This window comes from Trematomus bernacchii, unplaced genomic scaffold (assembly GCF_902827165.1).
Source record: "Trematomus bernacchii unplaced genomic scaffold, fTreBer1.1, whole genome shotgun sequence".
In the NCBI taxonomy this organism is placed as follows: Eukaryota; Metazoa; Chordata; class Actinopteri; order Perciformes; family Nototheniidae; genus Trematomus; species Trematomus bernacchii.
Window position 1 is genome coordinate 7,790,043 of NW_022987727.1, and position 16,288 is coordinate 7,806,330.

Here is a 16,288-nt window from a genome sequence, read left to right on the forward strand (position 1 = left end):
TATTGTGGGTTTGTGTAGCCTTTCGATGGATGATGGAGGACATCAAAGGCTCAGGTGCCATTTGTTTGGTGACACCTTGAACCAGTGGCGTAACAAGGTTGTGATTGGCCCTGCCGCCCTGGTGCAAATATTGTTTTTTATAATGCTGCCGAACTTGCTGCTGCTAGCTACAGTACAGTACAGGTTGATTAAACGATTCGCTCTGCCTTGAAGCTTTACATCCTCCTGGATCCAAAAAACAAACAAACTCGTCTATAATGTAATTGTACCGTTTGTCTATTCTGTACACACAACATCTATGTGTCTGTCCTTGTAGAATAATCCCTCCTTGATGAGTTTCTCTTTAAATGTTTCTTCCATACCTTTTTCCCTATCCAAAGTGTGGGTTGAAAACATAGACTGTATATATAAAGGTTGAAAAGGACAGAATGTGTCATAGGCTGTATACGGGTTCCCTGGGGGACATTTCTGACTTTTACATTACATTTCATTTGCTGACCCTTTTATCCAAAGCGACTTACAGTATGTGCAATAATTCCTGAGGATACAAATGCAAAATGGCTAGAATCCTGCAAGCTCATTAGCGTTGAATTAGCCAAACCCTTTTATGCTACAGTACATACAGAAATAAAAAAGTTGTTTTCAGATGTTATTGCCGTATAAAATATGGGTCTCAGTCTGCAACCGTGTAATTGCAACCCTCGGCAACACTGAAACACACTAAACAGAATATTTTCTTCATGGCACCACAAACTGTTGCACTAACATAACAATGGAGTTCAGGCAACAAACAGTGATTATGTGCTTAACATTTGCAGCAAGGCTGTTGTAATACAAGATAATGTTTATTTAATCCATCCTATGCGAGTGTAAATATACTGTACCTGAATCTTTCAAAACACATTCTGAAGTTATTAGCTGAGTTTGAGTAGAAATTCAACAAAGAGTCGAGATTTTTAACAAAATGTTTGCTTTATTTTTTTCATTTTTTTATCCAGGACAACTCATTCAAGGATAATCAAGGAGAAATAAGCACTAATGTTTTTATTAGAATTTTTTTTCAGTTTTTACATTTTTTCAGAGATGGATGGTGAATTTTATCATAATTGGTCAAAGTAAAACAAAAAAAATAATAAATGAATATATAATAACAATACATTAATAATTAATTCAATACAATGAAGTGTTGTGTCGATGATAGAATAACAATGGCCCAGAAAACGTAGGGTTTTATTGTTTTCACTGCTTCTTCTGTGGTACTGCAATAATCACCAGCACTAACTCAAGTCAATCAACAACAGTAGAGGAAGAAATGGAGTGCGTTCACAAAGTTCTGCACCCCGGCCTCCCAAAGAGGAAACACTTTTTTTATTTAAATAATATTTTATCAAAGCTTCTGTTTTTTTTATCATCATAAAACGTTTCTAAAACTTATCTGTCTTCTTTAAACTTTCTTTCTCTTTTTTTTTGCATTTTTGATACATTTTCCTTTTCAGAGATTTTAAAAGTTTTTCGTCTCCATTTTACCACAATGTGTCCATTTTTGCAAGTGTGGTTGCCTATGTGTGTGTGTGTGTGTGTGTGTGCATTTGATGTGGCCTTTTCTGAGGCTTGTTGGAACAACCTTGAGTTGTTTAAGTGCTCACATGAATGCGCCGCCTGCACGTATGAAGCATGATGATGTGTTTTTAAACGTGTGTTTGGAGAGTGTGTGTGTGTGTGTGTGTGTGTGTTTGATGTCCTTCCACTGCTTTACCTGTATTAAGGTCACTGCAGCAGAGACGTTCATACTGAGAGGTTGAAGCTGGCTCAAGCAACAAGGTGTGTGTGCATATATGTGTGAGACAGTGTGTGTTTGTACGCCCTGTGTAAAGCTTATTACGAGTCTGTATAGCCACTACATGATAGGTGTGTGTGTGTGTACGCGCGCGTGTGTGTGTGTGTGTGTGTGTGTGTGTGTGTGTGTGTGTGTGTAATAGAAGGCACGGAGGGTGGTGTGGGGGGCTCAGTCTCTCAGGTCCATGCTGGAGCCGAACAGGGCCACCAGCTGCTCCTCATAGTGGGAGATGTTCCTCTTCATGATCTCCTTACAGGAACCCAGGAGGCGCTCAAACGCCTGGATGTCTATTACTGCAGAGAGAGAGAAGGGGGAGAGAGATGTTAGGTGTGTCTTAAGCAGATTGTTTTCATTTGTGCGATTCAGGTAGAAATACCCCCCTGGTCCCATCTTAAATGTCCTCACTGGGCCTCAGAGGATCCTTAAAGTCCTGCTGTATTCATGTGTTCTTTATTAAACGAGGACAATGTGAAACTAAACCTTATTCGCAAACAAAAAAAGAGATGATTTATGCCTGATTGAACTATAAGCTTATATTCATCCACAGTTCCTGTGCAGGTACACAGATAACAATAAACAGACAGTAAAAACGTAACATAGTCCCCATCACACTAACAATTATAGAGACAGATCGTGCATCAACATTTGAATACAAGCACATTTAACAGTTAAAGGTGGGGTAGGTAATTTTGGAGAAACCAGCTCGAGATCGCTAGAATTTGAAAATACACAGCCGGAGAAAATCTGCCACTTCCTTACAGAGCCCCTCCTCCAACACACACGAACGCGCACATGACCAATGAGGGCACGAGATAAGTTTGTGCACAGATGGAAGGCTGACAGACAGGTAGGCCATCCAGTTATTTTAGCCGGGCCGGCTAAAATGATTGGTCGTGCTTTTTACAGTACTACGGCTTCCACAGATGACATTTCTTTATGGATTTTTTGTCAAAGCACTTAAGATATTCATTGCTATCGGGATGTTGAGAGCATTCCATGGAATATAACAAAAAGTGTATCTCGAGCCGGTTTCTCAAACTTACCTACCCCACCTTTAAACTATACTACATATATCACAATTTATTTCAATAAATAACTTATTTTGACAAGACATACTTTCTTATTATGAAGCCATTTTCTTAGTGTGATGTTTAGGCCGCTTTTGAAGCAAACTGTTGTGCTCATTTGCTCAAAGTGTTCCCCTAACGGCAGATTAATTGTATACAGTCCCAACATACAGGGAGAATGATACAAGGACAGCAGACAGTGTGTTGCTGCGGGATGTTTCACTGACAGTTTTCTGTTCTGCTTCAAAGCCAAGCAGCTGTTGGAGACTGTTGTACTATTAGTACTGTACACAGAAAGTACACTGAAGATACACAGGTAAGTGTGACAGTGTGTGTTTAATATTGAAGGGGGTAAAAATAGGGGAGTGCTACATCTACTTTTAAAAAATCCTGTGTGAATAAAAAAATAAAAGCGGGGCAATTAGCATTTAGCAGACTTCACAACAGAGGACAAAGAGGTGACAGAAAAACACGACCAGCTTTTAAAAATCCTGCGTTCATTTTCAAATGTTAAGTGCTGCTCATCCACTGTTGAGCCTGAATTACAGCAACCACTTAAAAAAAGGCTTAATCACGGCTGAACGGCCTTTAATCAACACAAATACAAGGTGACGAGCCAGACACAAATTGCTTGTAAGAGTGTTATTAGTGGGATATTATCACCACAGGCAGTGTTGTAAGGTTGAGTGGCTCAAATAATGCTTTTCATTTCACTATCACTCACAAAGGATTTATTGAATCTTTTAAAATGGTAGCTTTTTAAATAATTAATTGACATTGATAAACTCATAACACATCCAAATGGTACGTCATATTCTTTTTTTACCATCATAAAACGCTTCTAAATCTTATCCGTCTTCTTTAAACTTTCTTTCTGCATTTTTGATTCATTTTCCTTTTCAGAGATTTTAAACGTTCTTCGTCTCCCTTTTACCACAATGTGTCCATTTATGCAAGTATGGTTGCCTATGTGTATCTGTACCCCTGTGTGGTGTGGGATTTATTGAATCTTTTTAAATGGTAGCATTTTAAATAATGAATGAACACTGATTAAAACACAATACATCAAAATCGTATGTCATATATTCATTTGACATAACAAGGTGCTTTAGATGCAGATATCACATTGTTGGACATCTAACTTTGAAACAAAGCTACATCACATTAGCGTTGATTAGCATTGATGCGGACAGACGTGGTAAACGAGTGTGTCAGAGTGTATTTCTTCTCACCCACTAACTTGACGGGGCCCTCTGCGTAGACGGAGGCGGCCCGGGGCTTGTTGGTGACCAGGGCCAGCTCTCCGAAGTAGTGACCCCTGCTGCAGCGCGTCAGCTCCACCTCCACGTTGTCCGCATGGTCGGCCTTCGTCTGCCGGGGAGAGAGGAGGCCGTTAAATGTGAACAACCACTGGGCATCTCGTTTTTCTCTCACCCCGAGCCAGAAGAGCTCAGCAGCTATTGTGATCCACGCTGTTGCTAAGCAAAACCAGGAAACACTTTGACACTCTGGTGGTCTTCACTAGGGAGAGTGGGTTGTTATTGTCAGGATGTGCTGCAAGGATAATGACTGCTAGGAAATATATGATCAGCTTTTGTGTCGGTGCTTATTCCTGCACAAAAAAAACGAATTTAGAATATTGATCAGCCTCTGAGAACGTTGTGATCGGGCCGGTTTGAACCATTCATTACAGCTGGACAGAAGCTGCTGGGGAAATGGGAATGCAGGGAACAATAAATACATGTTTCAGAAAGGATAAGCTTTAGTTCTTATAGATTTAGTTTTTTAAGTTCTTTTTCATTAGGTATAATGTCTACATATAGTTTCAGAATAAATAAATGAAAAGTGTAATGTATTGTTACGATATATTAATTTATTATTTATGTTTGTTTTACTTACAAATTCAACATCCATCTTTGACACAATGTGAAAACTGAAAATAAACTCTAACCTGCAAATTCATGCAGACCCCAGTCGGCTAACATGAGCTTATAGATCGGTTAAATGACATTTGATATTTTACAATATTTAAAACTTTTAAAGCAATATCATCTCCTGTAATGTCAAGTCTGATCAATTTCTGTGTTTTAGTGACACGAGAATTTACATGAATTCAGTGTGTGACTTGGTAGCGATCTATTAAGAAGCTGAAATGAATACGGCTCATTCTTACGTACCAGTTTTCAGTTAAAGACAACCTTTATCCGGTTTTCTCCGAGTGGCTCCTCACATACATTTGGGGAAATATGTTAAGAGGATAAAGTTCCCAATCATTCCTGATTTCACTTTTGCATCTTGGAGGGGTCCCAACACTGGACGGGTTGTCTCGGGGAGGAGGTGCTGCCGTACTGACATTTATTGTTTAGTATTGACATTTTTGTTTTAGCCGACTGGTTTTCTATGTATTTATTTGTGTATTTTGTGTTTGTCTGTTTGTGTATGTCTGTTTGTCTTATGTCTGTGTGGGATTGGTACTCTACCTATCTTTCTATAAAGGGAAGATTTGTTTACCTACTTTTGATACATGCTCTGATAGAATAACTGTATGCTGTTGAAAAAACCCAATAAACAAAGTTTATAAAAAAAAGACAACATTTATCACAGGCCATTTTTGTTTAAATGTCAGTTTTAGAGGAGTGTCTTACTTTACTCTTCATCATGATCCTGACTTCTCCAGATTCTACAATATAGAAGCAGTCGGCTTTGTCTCCCTGTGGATACAAGAAACAGACACCTTGTAGATACATTTCAAAGTATATGTACTTGTATGTTGAAATCCTATACAATTCATATTTGGATGAAACGGCGCCAGGTGTGTCCACGTCTCACCTGTGTGATGATGCGCTCGCCGTCGGGGAACTGCTTGGATCCTAATACATCCACGATCTTCATCCTCTCATTTGCCTGGGACAGGGAGGAGAGACAAACGGGAAGAGAGACCGTGAGAGACGATCATTGTTTTATTGACATCAGACATTCCTCAATCCATCACGTCATTTCCCACTGTGTTCTTGTTTCAGACCATTCACCCCATGTGTAGGTTAAGTACATCTTAGCCGAAGTGGTAGGAAAGAAAGGGTCAAGTTTTTGGAAGTGTTGGAGAAATAGCATGTATAATTGTCGAAACTTTACTTTTAGCTATTATCTGACCTAAATATTCATTTTGTAAGTGAGTGTAGAACTTTTTCCATCATCAACAGGCTGGTGGTTAGCTGTTAGCTGGATGGTTAGCTGTGTGGTGGGATCCTGAAAAGAAGACCCTGTGAAGGAGAAATCCAAGAACAACTAAACTCACCTCCAGTGATTTGAGTAAGGGCACGGACTCGATGAAGGTCTCGTACATCTTCCTCTTCTTGGCGTTGTTCTTCAGAATGAGTCTACGAAATGTGGCGCGGTCCTAGGGAAAAAGAAAAACCAGTTAACACAGACACACACGCACCTCCTGAAGCAGACCTTCTCAGCCTGTGAGACCGTGCTCGGCCACAGGGAGGCGCTGCAGCTGCGTGAAGCACGGCTCCATTCATAGAGAACAGGACTGTCTGAGCAGCTCTGCTCAATGCACTGCGTCTAGTTACTGTACACAACATGCTCACAATACTATCCCAAGTACACAAGTACAGGCACAACTGAGCTTTCATATTTACATTTGTTCTTATTAACTTACGGAGCAATTCAAAAAAGATGTGGTACTAGTTTAAATGAAAATGAAAACATCTCATAAGCACATTTTATAATTTATAACCTACAAATATTGAAAACTACTCAATTAGACAATTCTTTACTTCTACAAAAATGTGTATTCCCTCTGGGGCTTACAGCAATTTATAATCATAATCAGTTAGCGTGTCAAACAAATCCCTTAAAAGTGTGTGTGTGTGTGTGTGTGTGTGTGTGTGTGTGTGTGTGTGTGTGTGTGTGTGTGTGTGTGTGTGTGTGTGTGTGTGTGTGTGTGTGTGTGTGTATTTGTGCACTCTCACCAGTCCCCATAGTGCCCCTTCATTGGTGGCGACGATAGTGGCGGCACGTGGCGTGTTGTACATGAGTGCCAACTCCCCGAAGCTGCCCTTATTGTTGTACTGACCCACCGTTTTTCCCATTACCACAATGTCAAACAGCCCCCTGGGGAGAAAGAGAGAGAGAGAGAGAGAGAGAGAGAGTTAGGACAACTGATAGAAAAAGAGACATCGGAAAGGGAACCCAGAAAAATGACTTTGATTTATTTAATTGAGCCAGATGAAGTGAACATTGTTTTGTTTATTGACCCACTGCCAGGTTTAAATAGGCATCTAATTGCAGCTTATCTGTAGCCTCGGGGCAGCACCCTGTGTTGGACTGGGTGAGAAAATCATTGACTGTTTTGTGAGGTTGCAGTAGTGTGTATAAATTGTTTGCATATTTCATGCATTTGGAAGTTTTTACTACAGCTTGTAAAGGTATTAGCATTTTTGTAAACATAGTGGTCTACATGTGCAGCGTCAACACAATGTTTTCATGTTGGCATATAACTGTGATTGACAGTAACACGTCAGCAGAGCAGCCCCGCCTCCTCCCCTCTCTGTATGAGGATTAAATGTGGGGAGGGTAATTTGCAGCGCTGTAGCGCAGCAGGATTAAACAGTCACTTTGTAACCTCGTGTGTCCTCCCATTGGCTGAGGAGTGGGGTTAAAGCCCTCGTGGCCGCTGTATTAGTATTGACTTAGTTTGACTGGATTACCATGACGATGGGGACGATGACCACTTGTTGTCGTCATTGTGCCTGAATACAGTTAATCGAGTCAATGTGGACGTTATGTCATACTTTAAATACTGCGCTGTTAGATTCTTATTAAAGTACTTTTTCTTCATTATTCACAATACATCAGCTTGAGCATAGAAGGAGACATTAAGAAGAAAGATTGTTTTAATAAACTTGTTTACTTCCTGTTTCAGACAACTCAGCCATGATCAATCCATAGCCTGAGGAAGTTCATTAAATATATTTTGAAGTGAAGCACGGTGGCCAGAGGACTAATGGAGAGGAACTGGATGATACACACCTGCTGTTGTTAAGTTACAGCAGATGAAAACATATATAAAAACACTTAGAATTCTACAGATTTTTATCTTTCACTGTCTATATGTATATATTTTACTTTTTAGTTCTGTTATTTTTTCTATTTCTATTTTATGTTTGTTTATTTTCTACTCTTTTTCCTTTTCACATTATGTGCAATGCCTTGTTAACATTGTGCTGTGTTGAAAACATTTTATGAGATCCATAAAGTCAATCTTATTTTTTCTTAGACCACATCAGCCTGTTTTACTTAGTGGGTGTTTCTCAATGTCGAGGACGCTTGCTTGGTAGCACATGTCTTCCGAGTCACTTGCTTCAGAAGCGAGGCAAGAATCCTTCCTATAGCCTCGGAAAACGAAGAATTGTGGAACCGGCTAACAGGTGTGCAGGTGTGCGTCATATGCGAGGCCCCGCCTTAAATGGAGCGCGATTTCCACCAAAGATTTTGGAAATTGGTCCGTGCGCAAAGCATTGTGGGGATTTTAAGACCGCGGAGGATACACATGTGCAGCCTCGAAATTACGCCGGCCTCGGTAGAATTCCAAGGATCCTGGACATTGGAACAGTCCTTCGGCGGCTCTCGATGACGTAGCATCCTTGAAATAGTGGCTCTGGAGCAGCCTTCCTCGACATTGAGAAACACCCGGGGTGCATATGTGTAGACTCCGCGGTCTTAAAATCCCCACAATGCTTTGCGCACGGACCAATTTCCCCAAATCTGTGGCGGAAAATGTAAGGCGGGGCCTCTCATATGACGCACACCTGCACACTTGCTCGCCTCTTCCATTCTTCGTTTTCCGAGGCTAGGAAGTATTCTTGCCTCGCTTCTGAAGCAAGATGCTCGGAAGACATGTGCTACCAAGCAAGCGTACTCGAGATTGAGGAACACCCCCAGTCAGTCTCTAAGGGCTTCTGAGAGACTTCCAGTTACTTCCTGTCTTCAAGGCTTCAGTGGAGGTCTGTTTGGGTTTGTTAAGGTTGGTTCAGACAGACAGGACAGGTAGATGCTTGGTGGATATTGGAGGGATTTAGCCTAAGAAAAACATATATTTGTGTGTTCAGCTGATGACTGACATTAACATGAACGCAGATGAGATGAATGCATATGGGGGAATTCCCTTATAAAAACATTTAAACAACGTGTTACTGCGTCCTGTTTGCTTTCCTGCTCTTCTTTTTGTTTATCCCTCCATCTCTGTGTGAGTCCGTGCTCACACCCCACCCACCCTGCTGGTGACATTAGCTGCCACCTACGCCTTTTACAGGCCAAGGAACATCCTGGGATAGTACGAGGGCAGGCTGGCGCGCTGCTTATGAAAGGTCATCGCACATCTCCTGTACACGGAGCACGCTGTTAGAGAGTGTGTGTGCAGATTGAATGATAGCTCATAACAAGTGGAACTAAACTGCTGTGTTGAACTGATATAGGCCGTGCCAAGAATGAATAGAGGCCAGGCTGTTCTGCTTTAGTGGCAGAGGGTCAAAACAGCCATCTTAAGGCTTTTTCTAGTAGAAAAAAAGGCTAGCTGAATTAGTAGTAATAAAAAGTCACTTAAAAAGGATTGTAGCTGGTTAGTGAAGTCTCAGGGATCTTCGTGGAAACTTTAATGCATATAAATTAAAACTGACAGTATTTGTATTTCTTCTTACACAACCAGCATGTTTTTAATTGTGTAAAACAAGATCCATTTGAATGTTCCTGGTATATTCCAGCTGGGGAACTAAACCTGTCCTGTAAGTCTTGTGTACACAGAAACAGTTTACATTAGCAATATGGCAGGGAAATGACACACAGCCTTCATATGTACTGCATACACGGGCAGACATACACAACATCATAAAAAGTGCAGCGTTAACCATAACCAATGTGTAAACACCAGTGAAATGGCCACACTGTTGTAAATCTGAAACATTTCTTGTGGTCCACTACTTCATTATGCTACTGTCATTTTTATGCAAATAAATATAAAAGTCTCTGTCAGATTCACGTGGATGGTATTTTACCGACTGTGTTTGGTGGTGTTATATTTGTTTCACATGTCTGTAGTATTTTTACTTGTCTCCACTTTACATGGCTTTACATTATACAAGTGGTTCTACTCGTCTGGTCATTCAGTGTAATAGATACGTATCCAACAGCTCGCCTTTGTCTGTTTTTTTGTGTACCCTTTCTGTCATCCATGCTTTGTAAACAAACAATATTTGAGTAATCAAATTGCCCTGGCTTTCAGGACCTGACATGAGTGTGTGCGTCCTACCTCTCTATGACGTAGAAGTTGTCTCCGTCGTCTCCCTGGTCGATGACGTGGTCCGTGGGCTGAACCCGATGCTCAAACATGGCGTCCAGCACCTCCGAGAACTGCTCCTGTAGCGGCAGAGAGGGAGGACGTCAGGCACGGAGGATGTGGGGAAACAGTGCATTTATGTGGAGCTCATATCGCTCATAACAAGCTATATGAATTAGCTCATGTGAGTTGCTCCTAAACAAGTTCATTAACACATGGATAAATGAAACATAACAGATATATGGGGTATGGAACAGCTTACTGGGAAGAACTGGTCGTCTTATGCCTAAAGTTGGAGGGTTTATCAACATAATAAGAACATCATAACATTGGCTTCTATGAATGTAGGCTTTCATGCAATAACACAAGTAGATGAAGCCGAGAAGAGAATGCTTGGTTCATCATACAATGTAAATGAGCATTAGTTATGTTGTTTTTTGAAGATGATTTGTTCACCTTTATAAGACACATTGAAGGATAGAGGCACACTACAAGCTGTATTATCTGCCAACACTCTCACGTCATTCAAAAAATCCCTCAAAACTCACCTTTTCACTCTTGCCTTCAACTCCTAATCCACTAACCCCTTGCCCCTATTCCACCTAGTTCAGCACTTTTTACTTTTGTGGTTATTTTCCTTCTTTACTTGCTTGTAAAGCGCTTTGAGCACCAGGAAAAGCGCTATATAAATAACATGTATTATTCTTATTATGTATTAGAGAGAGAGGGGTATGAAATGCAGCAGAAGTCCAGAGGTCGAGTCAGACCCAGGACGCTGCGGTTGTTTGGCGTGCGCTGTAACCATACGGCGACCAAGGCTCTCCATGTCCTCTTATGTTAACAAGTACTTCTTTGTCCCTTTTCTCTGCAGGTCATGTCGTGAACTCTATTTCTATCTTTTGCAGAAATGTTTTTGTACATATTTATCTGCCCCAGGAGATGTGTGAAGTAAAGGGATGTTATACACCGAGCGACCAGGAGGGGAACCCCTGTACTTTGTGGGTGAATCCATAGCAACATTTATGCTATCAATCCTTCTTATTGTTTGCTGCTGCAGCTGTACTGGATTACATTTGGAAATGTTGCTCCATCATATATACATGACTTGCCAAATACCCCTCAGACATGTGGTTTATTGTGGTGGAGGGTGGGGAAATGAACTGAGAGCAACATTTCTCTCTAGTGGACGAGAGCATTCCTTCATATGAGGTTGCAACCTCCCCCATAATGAACCTCAAAGTGCGCTTTATTTCATATGTCAGGTCGAACTAGCTGTCAGATAAAGCTCAAATATTTTTACTCCATAGCTTAAAATAATGCCTCATCGTAATTCTTATTTGTAAAGGTTGCAAGAGAAGTACAATGTTTCACTCTTATTCTCCTAAATTAAGCAAATATATACCTAAAAGTGTTTATAGTTACATTGATAACTTAAAGTTATGATCTTTGGTTTAATGGTTGTGCACATTATTAATAATGAATCCAGTGTGAGAATCTTTAATATGTTAATAAATGTTATCGAGTTAGATGTTGCTAATTTGAGGGACATTTAACCCAATTGTAGGGTTACTACTCCATTGTGCAACATTATGAAAGTCGTTCCATTTCTGTGGTCACTGAGTAAAAGGTTCATAAGTGTCGGTGTGACTTCTATACGTGTGGCTCTACATGCAGTGGCTAATTAAAAGCGGAAATCCTGAATAAATGAGTGAAGAAACAGAACGAATGCAGAGTGTCTCTTATAGGGCGACTGAAGCAGTAAGCTAGTCCCCGTGTGTACGTGTCTCTTCCTGTGTAGCTCAGTTGTACCTGGTCTAGTGTTTTGAACAGCAGGATGTCCCGGCAGGACTCTTGCAGTCTGCAGCGCTGCTCGTCTGTTTTGGGGTGCACCACCCTGGGCTCCGTGTCCTCCTCTTCCTCGTCTGGGTTGAACGCCTCCGCACACACTGCAGGGAAGACATGTAAACACACTTCACTCTCTGCAATAATATGTCCCGAGAGATTAAACAATCCATGTTAATACATTCTTCATGGCTTAGGCCAGAGTATCAACTAGATGAAATGAGTTTCCAACAAACAAAACTCAACATAGTATTGAGAACAACAAGCTAACAGGTTGCTGATAGGTAGTGGCCATTCTGTCAGAATACACTACCTCTACGCACGTGGAAAGGGAACAGGCAGTACAAACTGTTCAGTGTTTTCTTACGGGATAGGCTGACATTTATTCTGTGATATCATAACAAATCATTTATGCAGTAACTGAGCTTTGGCAGGTTTGTCTCTGCAGACACAGCTGTGGATTCACAGCTGTGAGGACTCTGGACTCAACATTAGGGACCTGTTTACAATATAGTTCTGTGATTATACTCACTTTTGTGTAAATCATCAAATAACTTTTAACATATTTAGACTTCCAACTGCAAATGCTGAATGTGTTAGCACATGTGCATTGTAATGTATTCACATTACAGATGTTTATTCTGATTTAACAAAGTCTGCAGATTCTACACAACAGATATCCATCATGGTGACAAAATATCTTTTGTTTGGCCTGCATGCAAAGTCATGATTTAATCCGATGCCTGCGTGCATCATATTTTTTTAGTCGAGTATATTCAATGAGCAAACACAAGGAAAGGACACTACACTAACATTGAATATGTATTTACTTATGCAAGTTTACGTTCTCTTTCAGAAATAAGGAGATATTTCTATCTGACGATAAATGCTGTTGTTAAGAGCAGAAAAACATATTTAATTTACTTACAAAGTGACCTTTTTTAATGACCTGTGGACATTTATTTAATTTGTATTATACCGTATGTATTTGGTATATTTCTTTAAATAAATGCATTGCAAACAGACAATGCAGACAATGTTAATCACTGCTTAATAAGCGTTCATTTAATTTAAGCGATTTCCTCTCAGTTTTATCATTTAAATAATTGTATTTTATCAAATGCAACAAAACTAACAACGCCCTGCTTTCTAGATATCTTTTCGAAAACCCAAATTGGTTGGCTAGTAATTTATAGGTCACAGTTTATCAAGTTCAATACATTTTGAGGGAAGAATGAGTTTCAGTGTTTTAAAATCACAAGAATATGAGCAAAAAAACCCACAAAGTTTCCAACACAGACTTATTTCAGTTACTGGCCAAACCCATACACACACACACACACACACACACAGTACAGGGAAAGGTTATGGGTTGGCAATAGGCGGCCCGCGGGCCATTGGTGGCCCGCCGGCAATAATATTTGGCCCGGAAAATTATTTTGAGAATAAAAATAAAAGATTATTATTATTATTTTTTTTTTACAATATTGGACCGACAGTCGCACATATAGGCTATAATGTCCGAATAGAGAATCTACCTACACCTGAAGAATGCTTATTGTACTTTTATCCATGTTGAGAGTGAATGACACAGGCACAATCTGACAGCGGGGTGCACTGACGCTGATAGTGGATCAATAAGTAGGTGGACTGCGCGTGGTGCTGAAATAGCCAACATGCGGTTTGTGGTTTGAAAAAAATAACACCAGCTCACTAAATCATTCAAACGTAATGTTTACTTATGTGAACAGTAACAAAGTTCAGTCAAAACATTGACAACTAAATCGGAGAAGCCGCTTGATCATGGAGGGCGAGGGGTGGTGGTGCATATGCTGCCACCCCAGTTGGCAGCTTTGTTTTTGAAAGAAAAGTTTTGGCTCATCGGACATTTATGAGAGAAAATCCCTAATGTCCGAGTGCAAGTGAATGCAGCACAAGACGCGAGCCTTGTAACCCCTCCCCCGGCCCTGGCGCCAGCATGGAAATGTGATTGTCATTTGAACGGGACGGCGCAAAACGAGAAGCATTCGGTCTACAATGACAGAGAAGAGACTGTCAAGTTTGGCTGTACTCAGCATTGATTCGAAACGCACTAAAGCTTTGGATCTTAATAAGCTTGTGAGCAGTGGCGGACTAGCCATCTGTAGAATATGGAGAATTCTACATAATAATCCCCCCCCGTTGACAGTTCACTAGCAGCACCCCCCCCCCCCCCAAGCATTCGAACGTGTCACATGTTTTAACAATCAATTACTTAAAGGGGACTGTATAAAACTCCCATTACTTGGACTATTCCTCGCACCCCCTAACATAGGCCCGAATGGTTTCAACCATGTTGCAGTACTAACGTGCACTTGTTGTCGTAGCAGGATCGCACGGACAATAGTAGCATCGGACAATTGAGAGTGTTGTTAACTTTGTGTGTTGTGGACATGCGTGTGCGTGCATGAAAATGTAAGTGCATATATTCTTGCCTAGTTCTGTTATTTGTGGGTTAATGTTCATAATACAGAGCTTACTCTGCAATAGAAGGCAGTTAGCAATAGCCGCTAACTTTGCCATGCTGACTATGGGACAGCACGAGGTGCGGCCGCACCAGGCACGCTCCCTCACACTGCATAATGAACAATGTTACGCCAAGTTGATGCAGGGGCCAATGTATGCAGTGTTCTTTATATTGTAGTCATTATAGAGACTTCATTGTGTGCATCCCTGTATGTTGTTCATGCGTGATTGTTTATAACAGTTAATTACTTATAAGTAACGTGTCATTTCAATCGCCATTCTGTTGCGTCCTTTGGCCAATAGAGGGCAGCATAGGCCAGCTAATTGTGCCATTTCTTTATCCACCTAATTTACTGTGTAACAATGTCACTGGTCATTATCCCTCTATAATACATGTTTATTCATACCTGTTTATCTTTATATTACAGATATCACACCCATCCAATTACCATTGCATGTACCATTCACTACCCTGGACAATTAATAAAGTAGTTACATTGGAACAGCCTGTGGAAAGCCTTTCTTCCTCGCACGTCTGTCGCCGACACCTTCTAACAGAGGACAGGAAAATCTAGCTGCAGCACGACCCGTATACTTTTGCACGCCGTGTTCTCAACAGGGACCTATCATGCAAAATGCACTTTTGTACGTCTTTTATACATGAATATGTGTCCCCGGTGTTCCAGGGAACTCACCAAGTGTCAGAAAACACAACCCTCTCTATTTTCCTCCATACCCAAATCTCTAAAAAAGGGGCTGCAACGGATCTGATAAAAACTGATCCAGATTTGAACACGTTACTGACGTCAGGACGGTGGCGCTACGGCTATTGTTTGTTTGTTTGTAGCCTTTATTTATCCAGGTTAAAAAATCCCATTGAGATCAACGATCTCTTTTACAAGGGAGACCTGCGGCACATTTAGTTACACATATAAAAACAAACAGAAAACAAAAGGACATCACAACATAATTACAGGGGTATACATTAGCAACCTATTTACATTTACAGGTATCCAATAATATTTCATCCAGCCGTGCTTTAAAATGATGCAAGGGAATCAAAATGCTCAGTTTCAATATCTTTTGCATGGTGTTCCAAGCCAGAGGAGCAGCGCACATAAAAGCTTTAGCACCTAAAACAGTCCTAGCACTTGGCACATGTAATAAAAACACATCCTGTGATCTCAGACAATAGCTACTTGCCACTGTCCGTGAGATCAAAGAGCAGATATAAGAAGGTAGTTTACCCAGCATGGCTTTGTAGATGAACATGTACCAATGACTGAGCCTCCGACCAGTAAGTGAAGGCAGACCTGCCTTGGCATACAGGGTACAGTGATGAGTAAGTACTTTACAGTTAGTAACAAATCTCAGAGCACTGTGATAGGCGGCATCTAACCTTTCCAGGCAATGGGCAGGTGCATTCATATACAACAAATCACCATAGTCTAGCACAGGTAAAAAGGTCACAGTGACTAGCCTTTTCCTGGCTTCAAAAGAGAAACAGGACTTGTTTCTGAAAAGTTGGCCCAATAGCTACGGCTATTGGGCCAACTCTCCACCTATCAGGGGAATGTGGGGTTGGGCCACGGCCGGCCATTGCCGCTCGAAAGCGCTGGAGACGCTGTAGTACATATGCCAGGCCTGTAAGTGGCGCTGTAGTCTGCCACAAAAGCAGCGAAGAAGACTTCCCACCCA

The 16,288-nt window shown here is 40.9% G+C and overlaps 1 protein-coding gene across 2 annotated transcripts in view; it reads right to left on the reverse strand.

Moving 5' to 3' along the window:
• Positions 1–953: 953 nt before the first annotated feature.
• The window catches only part of prkar2aa (protein kinase, cAMP-dependent, regulatory, type II, alpha A), a 51,899-nt gene continuing 36,564 nt past the window's right edge, over positions 954–16,288 (reverse strand). For both annotated transcript variants that reach the window (XM_034145029.1, XM_034145028.1), the window contains exons 4-11: positions 12,053–12,189; positions 10,217–10,323; positions 6,882–7,023; positions 6,200–6,301; positions 5,734–5,808; positions 5,550–5,615; positions 4,137–4,275; positions 954–2,130 (exon numbers count right to left, since the gene is read on the reverse strand). In XM_034145029.1, coding sequence (XP_034000920.1) covers positions 2,006–2,130; positions 4,137–4,275; positions 5,550–5,615; positions 5,734–5,808; positions 6,200–6,301; positions 6,882–7,023; positions 10,217–10,323; positions 12,053–12,189 — 893 coding nt within the window. In that variant the 3' untranslated portion in view covers positions 954–2,005. The remainder of the gene's footprint in view (positions 2,131–4,136; positions 4,276–5,549; positions 5,616–5,733; positions 5,809–6,199; positions 6,302–6,881; positions 7,024–10,216; positions 10,324–12,052; positions 12,190–16,288) is intronic.